The sequence below is a fragment of the Vicia villosa genome, linkage group LG7, assembly GCF_029867415.1.
Source record: "Vicia villosa cultivar HV-30 ecotype Madison, WI linkage group LG7, Vvil1.0, whole genome shotgun sequence".
Classification (NCBI taxonomy): Eukaryota; Viridiplantae; Streptophyta; class Magnoliopsida; order Fabales; family Fabaceae; genus Vicia; species Vicia villosa.
The window spans coordinates 2,067,459-2,082,675 of NC_081186.1; the positions used below are offsets into that span (position 1 = coordinate 2,067,459).

The window sequence follows — 15,217 nt, forward strand, 5'->3', positions numbered from 1 at the left end:
GAGTATTTATGTGGCAAATAAGTATTTTTCATAAATATTTGGATTTAATGATAATAGTTTTTTTTAAATAAAATCAGAGATTGTGTCAAAGTTTAATTTGAATCAAATCTCAATCGTTAATAGTATTCGATCAAACAAACATATAAATAGCCTACTTTTTATGGAAAAAATAGGCATATATTTTCTTTTATTATTTTATTTTATTTAATATGACTGTTTGATCAATTATTATAATAGTTGACATTTGGTGTCAAATTAAATTTTGACACCTTTGTGTCATTTGATCAACTATATATATATATATATATATATATATATATATATATATATATATATATATATATATATATATATATATATATATATATATATATAGGGAGCATATCAATGGTTATGATTTGGAGTAAGTGTTGAACACTTATTCTTGGAGTCCATATAACCCTCCTCATATATATAATATATATATATATATATATATATATATATATATATATATATATATATATATATATATATATATATATATATATATATATATATATATATATATGACATACAAACACTACAGTCAATTCTAGGATAGAACATCACATGTCTTAGATCTATCTATGTGACATTGCATTCACATTCTAACGTGTATGCTGTTGTAACTCTTGTAAATTTCCTCTCACACTAAGTCTATTGCCAACTCCTCTTCTTTGCATCTATTCCTTCCTTCACTCTCCTATGTCCGTCCATTTCTTGTTCAATAATTGAAAAATATATATATATATATATGCTTTTGCCACCTCATAACTAAATTCCCACCACACCACAAAGTTCCCTTCAACATGTTCCTCCTTGTCCTATTTCAATTTGAAAATTTATCACTTTCCATTAAAGTTAGCTCATGAGACCCAGATCCTAGTTTTCACTATCTTACAACCCCATTATCTCAAAATCTCATTTTTCACTATCTCAGCACAGAAAGATTAGATTTTTAAGATAAAGAAAACTACCCTCATGCTGATATTAGTTCTAGGAATAACTTCAGCTACTTTGCTTGTGATTGTTGCTATTTTCGGCTTTTGTTACTTGCAAAGATCATCAAAACATGAGATTAAAGACATAGAAAGCTTTGAAGAAAAGCATCAAGAGGTGAAGGAGGATTTAATCATATTTGAAGGTGGAGAGGATTTGACAATATGTGATATATTGGATGCACCAGGGGAAGTGATTGGAAAATCAAATTATGGAACACTTTATAAGGCTTTGTTGCAAAGGAGCAACAAGGTTAGGTTATTGAGGTTTTTGAGACCTGTTTGTACTACAACAGGTGAAGAATTGGATGAAATGATTCTGTTTCTTGGAAGATTAAAGCATCCTAATTTGGTTCCTCTTTTGGGATTTTATACTGGGCCAAGAGGTGAGAAGCTTCTTGTTCATCCATTTTATCGACATGGGAATCTTACTCAGTTCATAAGAGGTAATTATTCACTTTTGCTAGCTGTTGTTTTGATTTACTTTTTCTGTTTATTAGGAAATTTGTGTGTTTTTATTTCTATGTGAAATTGAGTTCTTTTGGTTGTATTATGATTTTGATTTACAAGGCATCAAGGCCGTCTTAAGTTTTTAGAGTCACAGTGTAATTTAAACATCCTAACAAATATTTTGAGGTCATTTTTAGCCACAATTTAACTGTGTCAAATTTTGGCTCATATGCGGTAGCTGTCCTTGCATGCCATCAAAGACGACCCTGAAAGGCATGTCAAAGCTTGATCTCAGATAAATTTGAAAACCACTCATTTAATATGTTAGGTGTTTATTAGAAGATGAATTGAACTGAACCTTTATGAAATGTCTTTTATTTTGAATTTAATCAATGTTATTCAATTTCAAAGATCAAGAATATGAGGAATTAGATTGATAGAGTTCTACAATTTCAAGTATCAATTTGGATATTTACTCTTTGAATTTGATTTGATGTCACATTTATTGATCAAAGATGTTTACTACTTTATCAGATGGAAATGGAGAGAGTTACAAATGGACAAACATATATACAATATCAATTGGTATAGCAAAAGGATTAGAACATCTTCACACAGCACAAGAAAAACCAATTATCCATGGAAACCTAAAATCGAAAAACATCCTTTTAGACAGTTCCTATCAACCACACATCTCAGATTCAGGTCTCCATCTTCTGTTGAATCCAACTGCATCCCAAGAAATGCTTGAAAGTTCGTCTGCTCAAGGCTATAAAGCTCCCGAACTAATCAAAATGAAGGATGCTAGTGAGGAAACCGATATCTATAGCCTCGGCGTAATCTTGCTTGAAATGCTTTCAGGAAAGGAACCTATCAATGACCATCCGACTCCTGACGAGGATTTCTATTTGCCGAATATCATGAGAAATGCTGTTCTTGGCCACAGAATTTCTGATTTATATCATCCTGCTATTCTTCTCAGAAACGGCGTAGATGATGAAATTCAAGTTACGGAAGAATGTGTTCTCAAATTTTTTCAACTTGCTATGGCTTGTTGTTCTCCTTCACCTTCAATTAGACCTAACATTAAGCAAGTTATTAGGAAGCTTGAAGAAATTATACACTAGAACAAGATATATGGGGGCTTATATGGTGACATTGCACACTTTTCTTCGAATTCATCTTCGATAAAGCTGTGGTTAAAGACAATTCACATTTATTTATGAGGAATTTGAGGGAGAAAATGTAAGTGTGTTGCTTACAAATTGTGAAATTCGATATCAAACAAAGACTTTGGGAATTGCAAGTGCTTGATGCGCAGTGTGCGTGAGTATTGTAAACTCCATTATGCCGAGTTCGATTCCTAATCATAAAAAAAAAAATGACTTGTGAACAGTTGATGTTGATGTTAAGTATTAAAGTCAATTGAGGAATTATAGCAGAAACTAATGCATTCTATTTCTAGATCTAAAATTTTGTTTCTCAACTTACTGACTTTAATTTTAAGATTGTTTGGTAAAATGAGGGAATATTATGTGACATGGATAGTAGTAAATAAATTTCTGTTACGAACCCATCTGATTACTATACTATTTTCGCCGTACTTTGCGCAACTGAAAGGCTTTCATGGAAGAATATGAAAGATTGTTTTACTACCAAGAATGTGCTGCCAAATAATTTGTATCTAGTCTCTGGCTTTTTCTGTTGTGGAAAGACAGAATCTGTGACAGAAAATTGTTTTTTTTATCAACGTTGCCACCATCAAATTCCATGTTATTGCTTTAGATTTGAAACTGTAAAGGTGCAAAGGAATCTCAATAATAGTATAAGCCAGGTAATGGGATCATTTGATCTTTGAACATGGCTCTTATGCACTATACATGAGTGATGTGTCTCGACTATTTTAAAACGCGGCGATTCCTGAGCATGAAATATGAGTCGAGTCGTTCGATCTTGATCAGAAAACGCATGTCATATGAGTCGTTTGATCATGATCTTGATCTTAATTCTTAACCACCATTTTAATATTTAATTGATAAGTTGAGATAGGTGAGAGGTGGTAGTTGGGATGGTAGGTGATGGAGGGTATGATGATTAATTGCTGTTACATCAACAGCTATTGTTAAACAACAACCAATACAAATAAGTTAAGAATTTTGGTTGAAAGATAATAATATCTTAAGTAAATTAAAGACCAATTTAAGAGTTACTACTATTACTAAAACTTTAGTCAAATTTATGTGCTTTTAGAACGTGGCTGTCTGTCACCTTGATGAAGGACCAATTAGCCGTGATTTCTCCAAACAAATTGGGGACATGGTAGGGTCATAACATAACATGTTGCTTGCAATACTTAGCTTTCCCACGTTTTTGGTTTTGTTTTTCTGTTTTATATTATTTCAAGTATTTATCTCACTATTTATTATTAGTGTGTATTTGCATGTGTATGCATATGTATTTCCACTTTTCTCAAATAGACCATAGTGTTACTGTTATGTTCATGAATATAAATCTGAAGTTCTGAACCCCTTTAGGGAAATTACACCAACTTGAATTACAAATACTATTACTCTCTCTTGAGAGATAAATGCAGAATTGAAAATAGAATAGAATTGAATGCATTACAAATGTGATTGTTAGGTACCTTAACCATTACATTGTAAATGGCCTAACAACTAAGTAAATACATGGGTAACAGAATAACAAAATTTGTATAATGCTATATCCCCCTTGAAGTTGGACCACATATGTTGAGGAGGAGGTCGAGCTTGAAAATATAGTTGTGGAATGGAGTGGAATCAAGAACTTTGATAAAAAAATGTTAGCCAATTGTTGATAGGGGGTAATAGGAAGAAGATGGAAGAGGTTTTGTTGGAATTTTTCTTTTCCCAAATGACAATCTAAGTCTATGTGTTTGTTCCTTTCATGAAATGAGGAGTTGCAGCAATATGTCTTGTTCATAGACTATCTGTCATACCTTAATTTTTCTCCACGGTTATTCATTTACCGCATTTATAACATTAGTCGGTCATTCATGCATTAGGTTGACCAAGAGTTAACCTTAGATCAACATTTGCATTATTAAAAAGTAAAAAATAACCAAAATCGCATTTCATGTATTTCTATTTACTTACACCTCCTCATACATTGCACGAAATTGATCAAAATTCAATCAGAATGAAATTTCGATGCTACAGGTAGATTGGTAAAAGCGATTCGACATTGCGCGTAAAATTAGTGGGCAAAATATTTTGAGTTTTGACCTATACCAGAATGTTTTATGAAACTATGTTGCGCGTAGGTCGTGTTGGTGTGCTCGTTTTATTTTTTTCGAGTTTGTTTGCAGTCGCTTCCCGTACAGTCAGGGTCTATTTAATCGAGTATTTTTATTTGTGATTTTGATCATTTCCAGTCTGTTTTACTGAACTTCGTCGCGCATAGGTCGCATTGGTATGATCATTTTTTTCCAGCTTTTTGTGCATTTGATTTTCATCTGTTTTGGTCTATTTCGGTCCTTTTTTTATTATTTATTTGAAAAGAAATTAATTAAAAAGAAGGTATTTTTCAACTTTCGTCTAATGTCAAACTCGTTTTCCACCTATAGTTTATTCACACAAGGGCATATTGGTATTTTTTTCATTTAGAGGAAGCCATAAATTTAAGTGATAAATAGAATTAGGAGTGGCAAACGCGTATGTCTGCCACATTAGAGTGAGGGTCTAAATCCTTGACCCGCCCCGCACTAAAGTGTGAGAAAAACGGATCGTGGCCCTAAAGGCCGGCACGCGCACCCGCCAAAAATTGGCGGGATGGGTTAGGATTTTCGGCCCGTCGCCTACCAAAGTTCGTCCCGCCAAAATCCGCCGCCCGCCAAAGCTCACCCCGCCAAAACCCGTCTCACCTATTCGTGCAGCCCGCTTGCCTTAAGTCTGCGCTTTTTAATTAATTTTAGTAATTCTAATTCTTGATAGTTTTAATTTATACATTTATTTGTAAATATATGTATTATTATTTTTAAGCAAAATTTGTTAAAAAAATGCTTTTATAAAAAATTGTTTAAAAAATAAGTGAAAAATTTAATTTAAAGGTAAAAAGGAGCATATTAATCTATTAAAAAATAGGCAGGTAAGCTCGTCGCCCGCCGACCCGCCATCTTGGCGGGACGAACATGATTTTCATGTCCATTTCACTTTGCGGGCTTTTCCGCCCTGCTCGTTTTTTTTGGCAGGTTTCCTCCCACATACCAAATATCTCTCTCTCTCACTTTTTTTTTCATATCTAAGAACCAATGGCCATCATGCATGAGACTCATCCATCCACCAATTAATTTTCTTGAAGATTGAAACATAATATAATAGGAAAATGGTGATGAAAACGTAAAAAACTTTGATATGCTTCTTCATTCACCAAATAAACCAATATTAGCCACCGAAACTTTACCATTCGGGCCACCCATGTCCAAGTCTGTAAACCATGAGTTCAACACCATGACCTCCTCTTCATTCTCACTTTAACTTCACCATTTTCTTCTTGAAATCCCAAGTCCCACATCACGGCAAAACTTTTCCAAGCTTTGAACCATCATCCTAACTCGCATCATCACATAACCTCACTATCCATCTTCCTGCTTCGCTAAACTCTCACCATCAACCCTTCATCGTGCCTTTCTCACTACAACCACCATAACCACTAACACAAACCGTTAAGCCACCATATCTTTAAGTTTTAACCTCACTTCCGACCCATACTACAACCCTTCAACAATCATCTTCATCCAAACAACCACACTCCGCTGCGCCTTAACCTTTAAACCACCGAATATGTTTTCTCAAACACCAAAACTGTGAGTTTCATTCGCACATCTTACCTCAAACACCATATGAAGCCACACCCATTTCGTTCTCACACACCGCATATTTCACCCAAACTTCATTGAAATACTCATCTAAACCTACCAAATTGTTTCTGACTAAAACCATTTTCTTCACTCAACAACCATCATCCAACCGCTGCAAACAGAACAACAACAACAACACTTCGACAAAGAAAGCAAAGAGGAGGGAATCGAAACTCATAGAATTGCAGCAACCTCGTTTGTAGATCTGCCGCAACCTAACCTTTTCTCTTTTTCGGACACCGTCCAAAACTCCCTCCATCAACACCAAGCTTCAACGTGTGATTAACAATCCTTAATTGCTCATGTACCTCCTTGTATTGTATTTTGTTTTTTCTGTATTGCTTAGCGGGCTTTTAGCCCATTTAGGTTTTACTTTCACTGTAGTGATAGTGCGCCTTATCCCTTCTATCATTATGCTTTTATCCCTCGTGTAACAAAATGTATCCCTCTCCCTTGATTGTACTTTATTTTGCTTTCGATTCTTGCCTTAACTTAGTTTAGTTTAGCTTGAATAATCGAATAATGTGACAACTATAAGCAACTATTTTTCCTCAATAAAAACACTCGACCAACATCGAGTCATTTTAAACTGAAAAACAAAACAAACTTAGGTCTTTTCTAGCTTGAAAACATTGATCAACATCAAGGGCATTTTCTAAAACAATAAGTAGATCGCTTTTGCTTTCACTCACTTTAAATAAATTTTTTGCCCATTTCCATTCAAAACCTTTTTCAAACTCGAGCCAATTTCTCAAATCAATTCAATAAATTTTGGTCAACACCAACTTCTTTTCAAAACTTTTTCATAATTAAAAATGTTCAAAACACTTTAAATAATCGAATCTAGTTCAGTCAATAATTGAGGAATCAAGAATGGTTTGGACGTACTTGTCCAAGTTGTTCTCTAAAGCATTTGGATAATGGTCATTCTAAGCCTTCCGCTTGAATGCTTGGATTCCATTAAGGATCCTTAAAACTTGATTCTTCTCACCATTTTCATAAAATAAAGATTTGGTAAAGAAGCAGTGATTCACCACCATAAAAACAATCCCAACTCATCAAACTACTTTTTCCGCCTTTACGCGACGTCAAACCATTTTCATAAAATAAGATATGCTCCGTTTATTTCAAGACGATGCAAACAAAGCTTTGTTCTAAAAACATGTGGATATTGAATGTTTTTCGCTTGAATGTGACGAGGACATACATCTGTGAGAGGCCAGATTATGTTATATGTTGAAGTATGCCTTAAAATCTTTCTTGATGAAGGGAAAGAAAATATGTTCAGAGATTGCCAAAATATCATAAAGGTAAAAAGTAATCTGGTCCGAACAATTTAAGGGTATCGGGTTCAGTCGGTTCGATTCATTGATCCATTCATTAATGTTAGAATATTTTGTATTAATTTGGAGATCGTATAAATTAACATAAAAAAATATTATAAGATATTTATAATATTTTAAAAGATATTATAAAGTATATATTTATAATATTCTAAAAGATATTATAAGATATATATTTATAATAATCTAAGAGATATTATAAGATATTTATAATATTTGAGAAATATTATAAGATTATAATAATATCTTTTATTCTAACAATTAATGAGATATGCTTTGGGATTTGTTGGATTTTGGCTATTATAAATATGTATCTCTTTTGTTATTATAGTGTGACAATTTTAGAGCTTTAGAGAAAAATAATAAGGGTTTAGGGTATTCCAAGGGAAAACTTAGAAAGACAAAGATTTTTGAGAAACCTTTGGAGTTTTATAAGGGGTTGGGAACTACTTCTAAAAACCTTGGATTTAAGTGATTCTTAAATTGAGAGTTGGAGAGGTTGGGAAACACTTGGGTAGAAAATAGGGTTTGTTCTTTGGGAATTGCGAAGGCTATTTTCTTGTAACTCATATGTAATATCTTGTAACAACTTTTTGAGTATAGTGAATTGGAGAGTTGCTCTCCCCCCAGAGTAGATCGTTTGATCGAACTGGGTAAACAAACCTTCGTCTTTTTCTCGCCTTATTCTGTTATATTATCTATGTACGGATTATTATTGCTATAGACCATTTATTTTGGTTGCTACTATTCTTTGCCTCACAATTTGATATTGAATTTTGTCGTAATTCACAACAAGATTCACAACAAGTGGTGCGGTGAGCATGGAGCAAAGGGGTATTATTTACAAGTGAACACCTTAGTTAAATGGGAGATCGAGAAATTTGAGGTGACAATGACTTCGGGTTGTGGAAAATTAAGATGCAAGCAATTTTAATTCAAGATAAGTGTATCAATGCTTTAAAGAATGAAGCATTGATGTCTACAGGGCTTACACAAGTACAAAAGACCGAGATGTTGGATATGCCCAAGAGTGTCATTATCTTGTGCATCGGGGATAAATTTCTAAGAGAACTCGCCACAGAGCAAACTGTGGTTGCTATGTGGGAAAAACTTGAATCATTGTGTATGATGTAACACCCTGATAATTAAATTTAATTATTTAGTTGATTATTTGATATTTTGAGGTGATTATATGAGTCACGGTGATTTATCGATGATATTATGTGACGTGTGAGGTTTATGTGATATGTGTGGGGTAGTTGAATTAAGATGTTAAATAGAATGATATTATAAAATAGTCTAATTAGCATTGTTAATATTTAATTGAATAAAATAAGACTTATTGTGAGATAAGTTAGTAAGGGCAAATTAGGAAGTTGATAATAAGGGTTTTAAGGCTAACTAGGTAAAGAGAGAAAATAGGAGAATTATTCATTCAACGTAGAATTTTGGAAAATATGTGAAAGAAGAGAGAGCTAGGGATAAAAGAGGAGAAGGAAAAGATCAACCGTAATAATTAGAAAAGGGAATCAGTTCGATTAATAATCTAAGGTAAGGGGGTTATCATGAGTATTATGTTTGATTTAAGGGGTTGATAAATGTATGTTGGGGTTTGTGATATTTTGTGATATTTGATGAAATTGATGAACGATGATGATGAATTGTTGAGATTATATGATTATTGTGATGTCTACTAAGATTGGTTGTTGTATTGGTAACATGATTTAGATTCAAATCCACCATTGTTGAGGATTTGAAGGTTTAGGATTTGATAATGAAGCTTGGAATAGAGATGAACGATTGTATTTTGGGTTTGTAATGATGAATACATGTTAGAACTAGGATCATAGACCTTAAATCGCAGGAAAATAATGATTAAAATCAGTTTTTGGATAAAAGTTTGGGTCTAGTATGATGCAGGTCGCGCAGGAATTATTCATTCAATGTAGAATTTTGGAAAATATGTGAAAGAAGATAGAGCTAGGGATAGAAGAGGAGAAGGAGAAGATCAACCGTAATAATTCGAAAAGGGAATCAGTTCGATTTATAATCTAAGGTAAGGGGGTTATCATGAGTATTATGTTTGATTTAAGGGGTTGATAAATGTATGTTGGGGTTTATGATATTTTGTGATATTTGATGAAATTGATGAACGATGATGATGAATTGTTTAGATTATATGGTTATTGTGATGTCTACTATGATTGGTTGTTGTATTGGTAACATAATTTAAATTCAAATCCACCATTGTTGAGGATTTGAAGGTTTAGGGTTTGATAATGAACCTTGGAATAGAGATGAACGATTGTATTTTGGGTTTGTAATGATTAATACATGTTAGAACTAGGATCATATACCTTAAATCGCAAGAAAATAATGATTAACATCAGTTTTTGGATAAAAGTTTGGGTCTAGTATGATGCAGGTCGTGTAGGAATTATTCATTCAACGTAGAATTTTGGAAAATATGTGAAAGAAGAGAGAGCTAGGGATAGAAGAGAAGAAGGAGAAGATCAACCGTAATAATTCGAAAAGGGAATCAGTTTGATTAATAATCTAAGGTAAGGGGGTTATTATGAGTATTATGTTTGATTTAAGGGGTTGATAAATGTATGTTAGGGTTTTTGATATTTTATGATATTTGATGAAATTGATGAACGATGATGATGAATTGTTTAGATTATATGATTATTATGATGTCTACTAAGATTGGTTGTTGTATTGGTAACATGATTTAGATTCAAATCCACCATTGTTGAGGATTTGAAGGTTTAGGGTTTGATAATGAACCTTGGAATAGAGATGAACGATTGTATTTTGGGTTTGTAATGATTAATACATGTTAGAACTAGGATCATAGACCTTAAATCGTAGGAAAATAATGATTAAAATCATTTTTTGGATAAAAGTTTGGGTCTAGTATGATGCAGGTCACGCAGGAATTTTTTGCAGAATCAGAGAGCCCGCTTAGCACGGTACAGGGGGGGCTTTGCATTGGTTCTTGAATCGAAAACTAATATTTTTGAAAAATTATTTAAGAATATAGAAGCTTACATTTTTATTATAATTTTTGAGAATTTTATGGAATTTTGTGTGCGCATTTGGGTAGGTTTAGAAGGCATTTTGTATGTAACTTGGTTTTTGTGAATTATTGTGCTTTAGTACTTGATTTTGGTGAATGTTGTTGTGTTGGTTGATAACATGATTAATTGACGATTGTGTGTTAAGTTGACCAAGATGCTTGTGATGTTGTATGTTTGAATGATGGCATGACTTTGATAAATACATGAATGATGATGCCATTATGACTACCGTGGTCGGTGATTTTGTGAAGTTGAGCATCATGCATTCATAGAATAATTATAGGATGATAGTCATGATCTTGTAGGACTATCGGTCCAATGACGACCCTTAATCCCATTGTGTGGATTGAGTGCAAAATTGTGATGTGCTCCGGTTCCAAGCGGGAATCGATCCTATGGTGGGGATCTTTGGAGAACGATGATTGAGTCATCAGTGGTGAATTGGTACCACATGCATGAGTCCTTTGTTGTTGCATTGCATTGTTGTGATATGTTGTAAATTAATGATGCTTGATTAGTTGTGATGAGAATAACTTAAGTGATAATGGTGATTGAATCATGAGATGATGTTGTGAATAGGTGATAATGTTGATCGGTAAAATATCAAGTGTACTATTTTTCCTCTGTAGTAATAAAGGGAAAATTCCCCGAATATCAAATCTCAAGGACTGCTTGACGATACTGAGTTTTAAGACAATTTCAATTAGACAAAAGTTATAAGGGGTTTTGATTGATTTATAGTGAAATTGCAATTAAAGAAAATAATTAAAATATTAGAACGATGAACAGAGATGAGTAGGTTGATAGGGGTCGATGAATGATTCTTCCTGTAACAACTTACCTTCTCAATGCTACAACATAGTTTCACAATTGGTTACCGATTCTCAAGAGTATCTAATCCTAAGGCCTTAGTGAAAATTTCTTTGATGTCACAACCTAATTACTATGTCCATAGGTAATTATAATTGTGACCAAGCATTCTAATAACAAGAATTTCCGATTAAGATAAAATATCCCTAGTCCTAGGTGATAATTATTATCCTATGTTCTTACTCACGTCAATGAATAATTGTTGTCCAACTTAACTTATTCATACAAATTCATTATCCGTTTTTCCGACGGTTAAGGCATACAGAGTAGATGTAGAACAAACCAATTATATGAAAACCAAATTGTTATTGCATCAAAGAAATAAAGTTATTACATTCAGAATCAAGATCACCCCCTAGCAATGGGGGTTTAGCTACTCATAAAAATAACAGAAAACACAGTGTTAATTGTAGACATTACAGATAAATGAGGGAAATCCAATCTTCAATGGAAAAAGCTCATAGAAATCTTCAATCCTTGCATCAAATTTGAGTTCTCCATCCTTCTATAGTGTATTTTCGCTCCCAATTTCGTCGAACCCTTGTCCCAACGCGTTTTCCTCCTTTTATTAAGCGTTTCTGGGCATTTCACACCAAAAGGACCATGACAGTACATGCACACGCGTTTGGGGACGCGTTTGGGATAGTTGGACGCATTTGGGACAGTGGGACGCGTTTGGGCAGACAGGCATTTTTCCTTTGTATTTCTTTCTCCTAGGACGCGTCCCGGGACGCGTCTGGGCCAGTGGGACGCGTGTGGGGACGCATCTGGCATGCATGCACAATCAGGGACGCGTCTGGGCAGACAGATGACACTTTTCACTTCCAAACGCGTCTGGGAACACGTTTTGCCAGTTTATTCACTTTTCTTCAGTTTTGCACTTTTCCGCCCTGATTTCTCCCATTTCGTTTACCTGAGCCTACAAACACTATAACACACAACCAAAGCATAAAATGCGGATAATGAAATAAAACACATAATAAAAAACTTCATATGCAACTAAAAACAATTGTAAATATACGTGTGAAAACCACTGATCAGATGTGTAGGTGTGGGTAAGTATTCGTATATGATGGATACGTTGTATCGGTATATGTATGATTGGTTTTTTGTATACAATTACTATATCGATTCCTTATGTATTATATACTATTTATGAAATACTCACCCTTTCTGTTTGAATGTTGCCTCCAAGTGGGTAACGCGCAGGTAATCAGGATTAGTCAGTTGAGCTTAGAGGATGGCTTCTTGGCTTTGTTTTTATCGTTTGTTTAGATTTAAGGGAGTCTTTCTCTAATACGTAACATCAGGGTCGTGGTCGTTGTGTTTTAGAACGTCTATGTTCGCTTTTGACTATTTGAGTTTGAATTACATTTTGATGAATTACCTTTCAAAGGATTTTGGTGTTGATGTTTTGAGTTATAACTCATGAACCATGGGGTTTTAATTGATGTGTTATGAAGATTATTAAAGATGTCTTAAATTGTGAATTTCGATGCGAGATAATCTGTTTTATATTCCGATGATAAATGAAATTTAGTTTCAAATAAATGTTGAGAACCCGTGTTACGGAGCAAAACTATTGTTTGTGAAGTCTTATGACGATGCGACACCCTTGTTGGGGATTCTATTTGATTTAATTCATATTATATTATGAATATTCCTTATAGGTTAGAAGGGTGTTACATATGACAAAGTCTTTGGCTCATAGGTTGCATTTGAAACAACAACTCTATTCATTCCGAATGGCGGGGAACAAATCCATAGTTGAGCAGCTTACAAAATTTAACAAGATTATTGATGATCTTGAGAATATTGAAGTGAATATTGATGATGAGGACAAGACTTTGCTATTTTTGAGTTATTACCCAGATCTTTGAGCACTTTAAGGAAGCATTTCTTTTTGGTAAGGAAGGTACTATTACTTTGAATGAAGTCCAGACAGCGGTGAAATCCAAAGAATTTTCAAATTCAAAAGATTTGAAGATTGAAGATAATGGTGAAGGCTTAAATGTGTCAAGAGGAGGAGGTGAGTGTAAAGGGATGTCAAAATAAAATAGGTTTGACAAGTCAAAGGTAAAATGTTTTAATTGTTAAAAAATCAATCACTTTAAAAGGGATTGTCCTGAGAGAAAGGTCAATGAAGATTATGTTCAAGTTGCACTTGCCCTTGGGTGAGGAAAGTTATGATGACGGTGCACTAGTAGTATCGAGTCTAGAAGCTGAAGATAGTTGGATCATTGAATCAGGTTGCTCTTATCACATGTGTCCAAGAATAGAATAATTTAAAACTTTGAAGATGGTGCAAGGTGGAGTAGTTCGCCTTGGTGATAATAAGGCATGCAAGGTTCATGGTATTGGTACGGTCAAATTTAAAATGTTTGATGATCATAAACTTCTTATTCACAATGAGAGGAATTTTCCAGAACTCAAGCAAAATTTGTTATCTATAAGTATTGTACTAGAGGTGAACATGGAGTGTTGAAGATTTCGCGTGATGAATTGATTATTGCTAAAGGATCTAAAATATGTGGTCTATATATTTTAGAAGGTTCAAATGTTGTTACTCATTCATCGTTAACTAGTGGAGGCTTTCATGACAAGGAAGAACTATGAGATTTGAGTTTAAGGCGTTCTGAATGCCTTGAGAAAGTTTCAGAGGAGTATAATGAATTTTGCAGAAATCAAATGATAAAAATGCATGTTACCGCCGAGTTGTTGAGTTTTTGGGGAAGAGATGAAGTTAAAATAGCTTACTATGTTGGTAGAGAATTTCTTCATAAGGGGAATAATGAAAACCAAGGGAAAAACCTGTCAAAAACTATAATAGAGAAAATTCAGTTTGAGGTGGAGTTTCCTACTGTGGATGCTAGCAACAGTGAGGGAACGATTATAGAGATCTCTGATTATCATTTGACTCATGATAAGGTAAGGATGGTTATTGTAGCATCTCAAAGGGACGGTTATGCTAGTATTGGATATTATATTTTAAATGTGATTGAAGGACTACAAAATACAAAAAGAAAAACCTTCAGGGAGGCATTTAAAAACAGGAGGAGTCAAGGGTGGTTGAAAAATAATACTTGTGAGTTTGTTAAATCACCTAAGAAAAAAGGATTAGAAACAAGTGGATGCAAGTGGCGATATCAAGATTCAAGTGTGACTTGGATTTGATCAAGGTTATTGATTAGAGTTTCAACATGGTAGAGAGCAGTAAGGTTGTTGATGGTTAAATTGACATCAACTCGGTTTAAAGTCAAGGTGAAGATTGTTGAATTATGCCTTGAAACCTTTGTTGATGAAGAGAAAAAAACATGTTCCAATATTGCCAAAAAATCAAAAAGCTGAAAAATAATCTGGTCCAAGCGATTTACCGGTATCGGGTTCGGTAGGTTCGGTTCATTGATCCATTCATTAATGTTAGAATATTTTATATTAATTTGTAGATTATATAAATTAATATAAAAATATATATTATAAGATATTTATAATATTTTAAAAGATATTATAAGAAATATATTTATAATAGTCTAAGAGATATCATAAGACATTTAT

General features: G+C 33.6%; 1 protein-coding gene across 1 annotated transcript; it reads left to right on the forward strand.

The window, feature by feature from the left end:
• The first annotated feature begins 573 nt into the window (after window positions 1–573).
• On the forward strand, window positions 574–2,864 carry LOC131620265 (putative kinase-like protein TMKL1). Its single transcript, XM_058891268.1, has 2 exons — window positions 574–1,465; window positions 2,004–2,864. Exons 1-2 carry the CDS (start codon window positions 1,003–1,005, stop codon window positions 2,594–2,596), a joined length of 1,056 nt encoding a protein of 351 aa, XP_058747251.1. The 5' UTR covers window positions 574–1,002; the 3' UTR covers window positions 2,597–2,864.
• The last annotated feature ends 12,353 nt before the right edge of the window (window positions 2,865–15,217 follow it).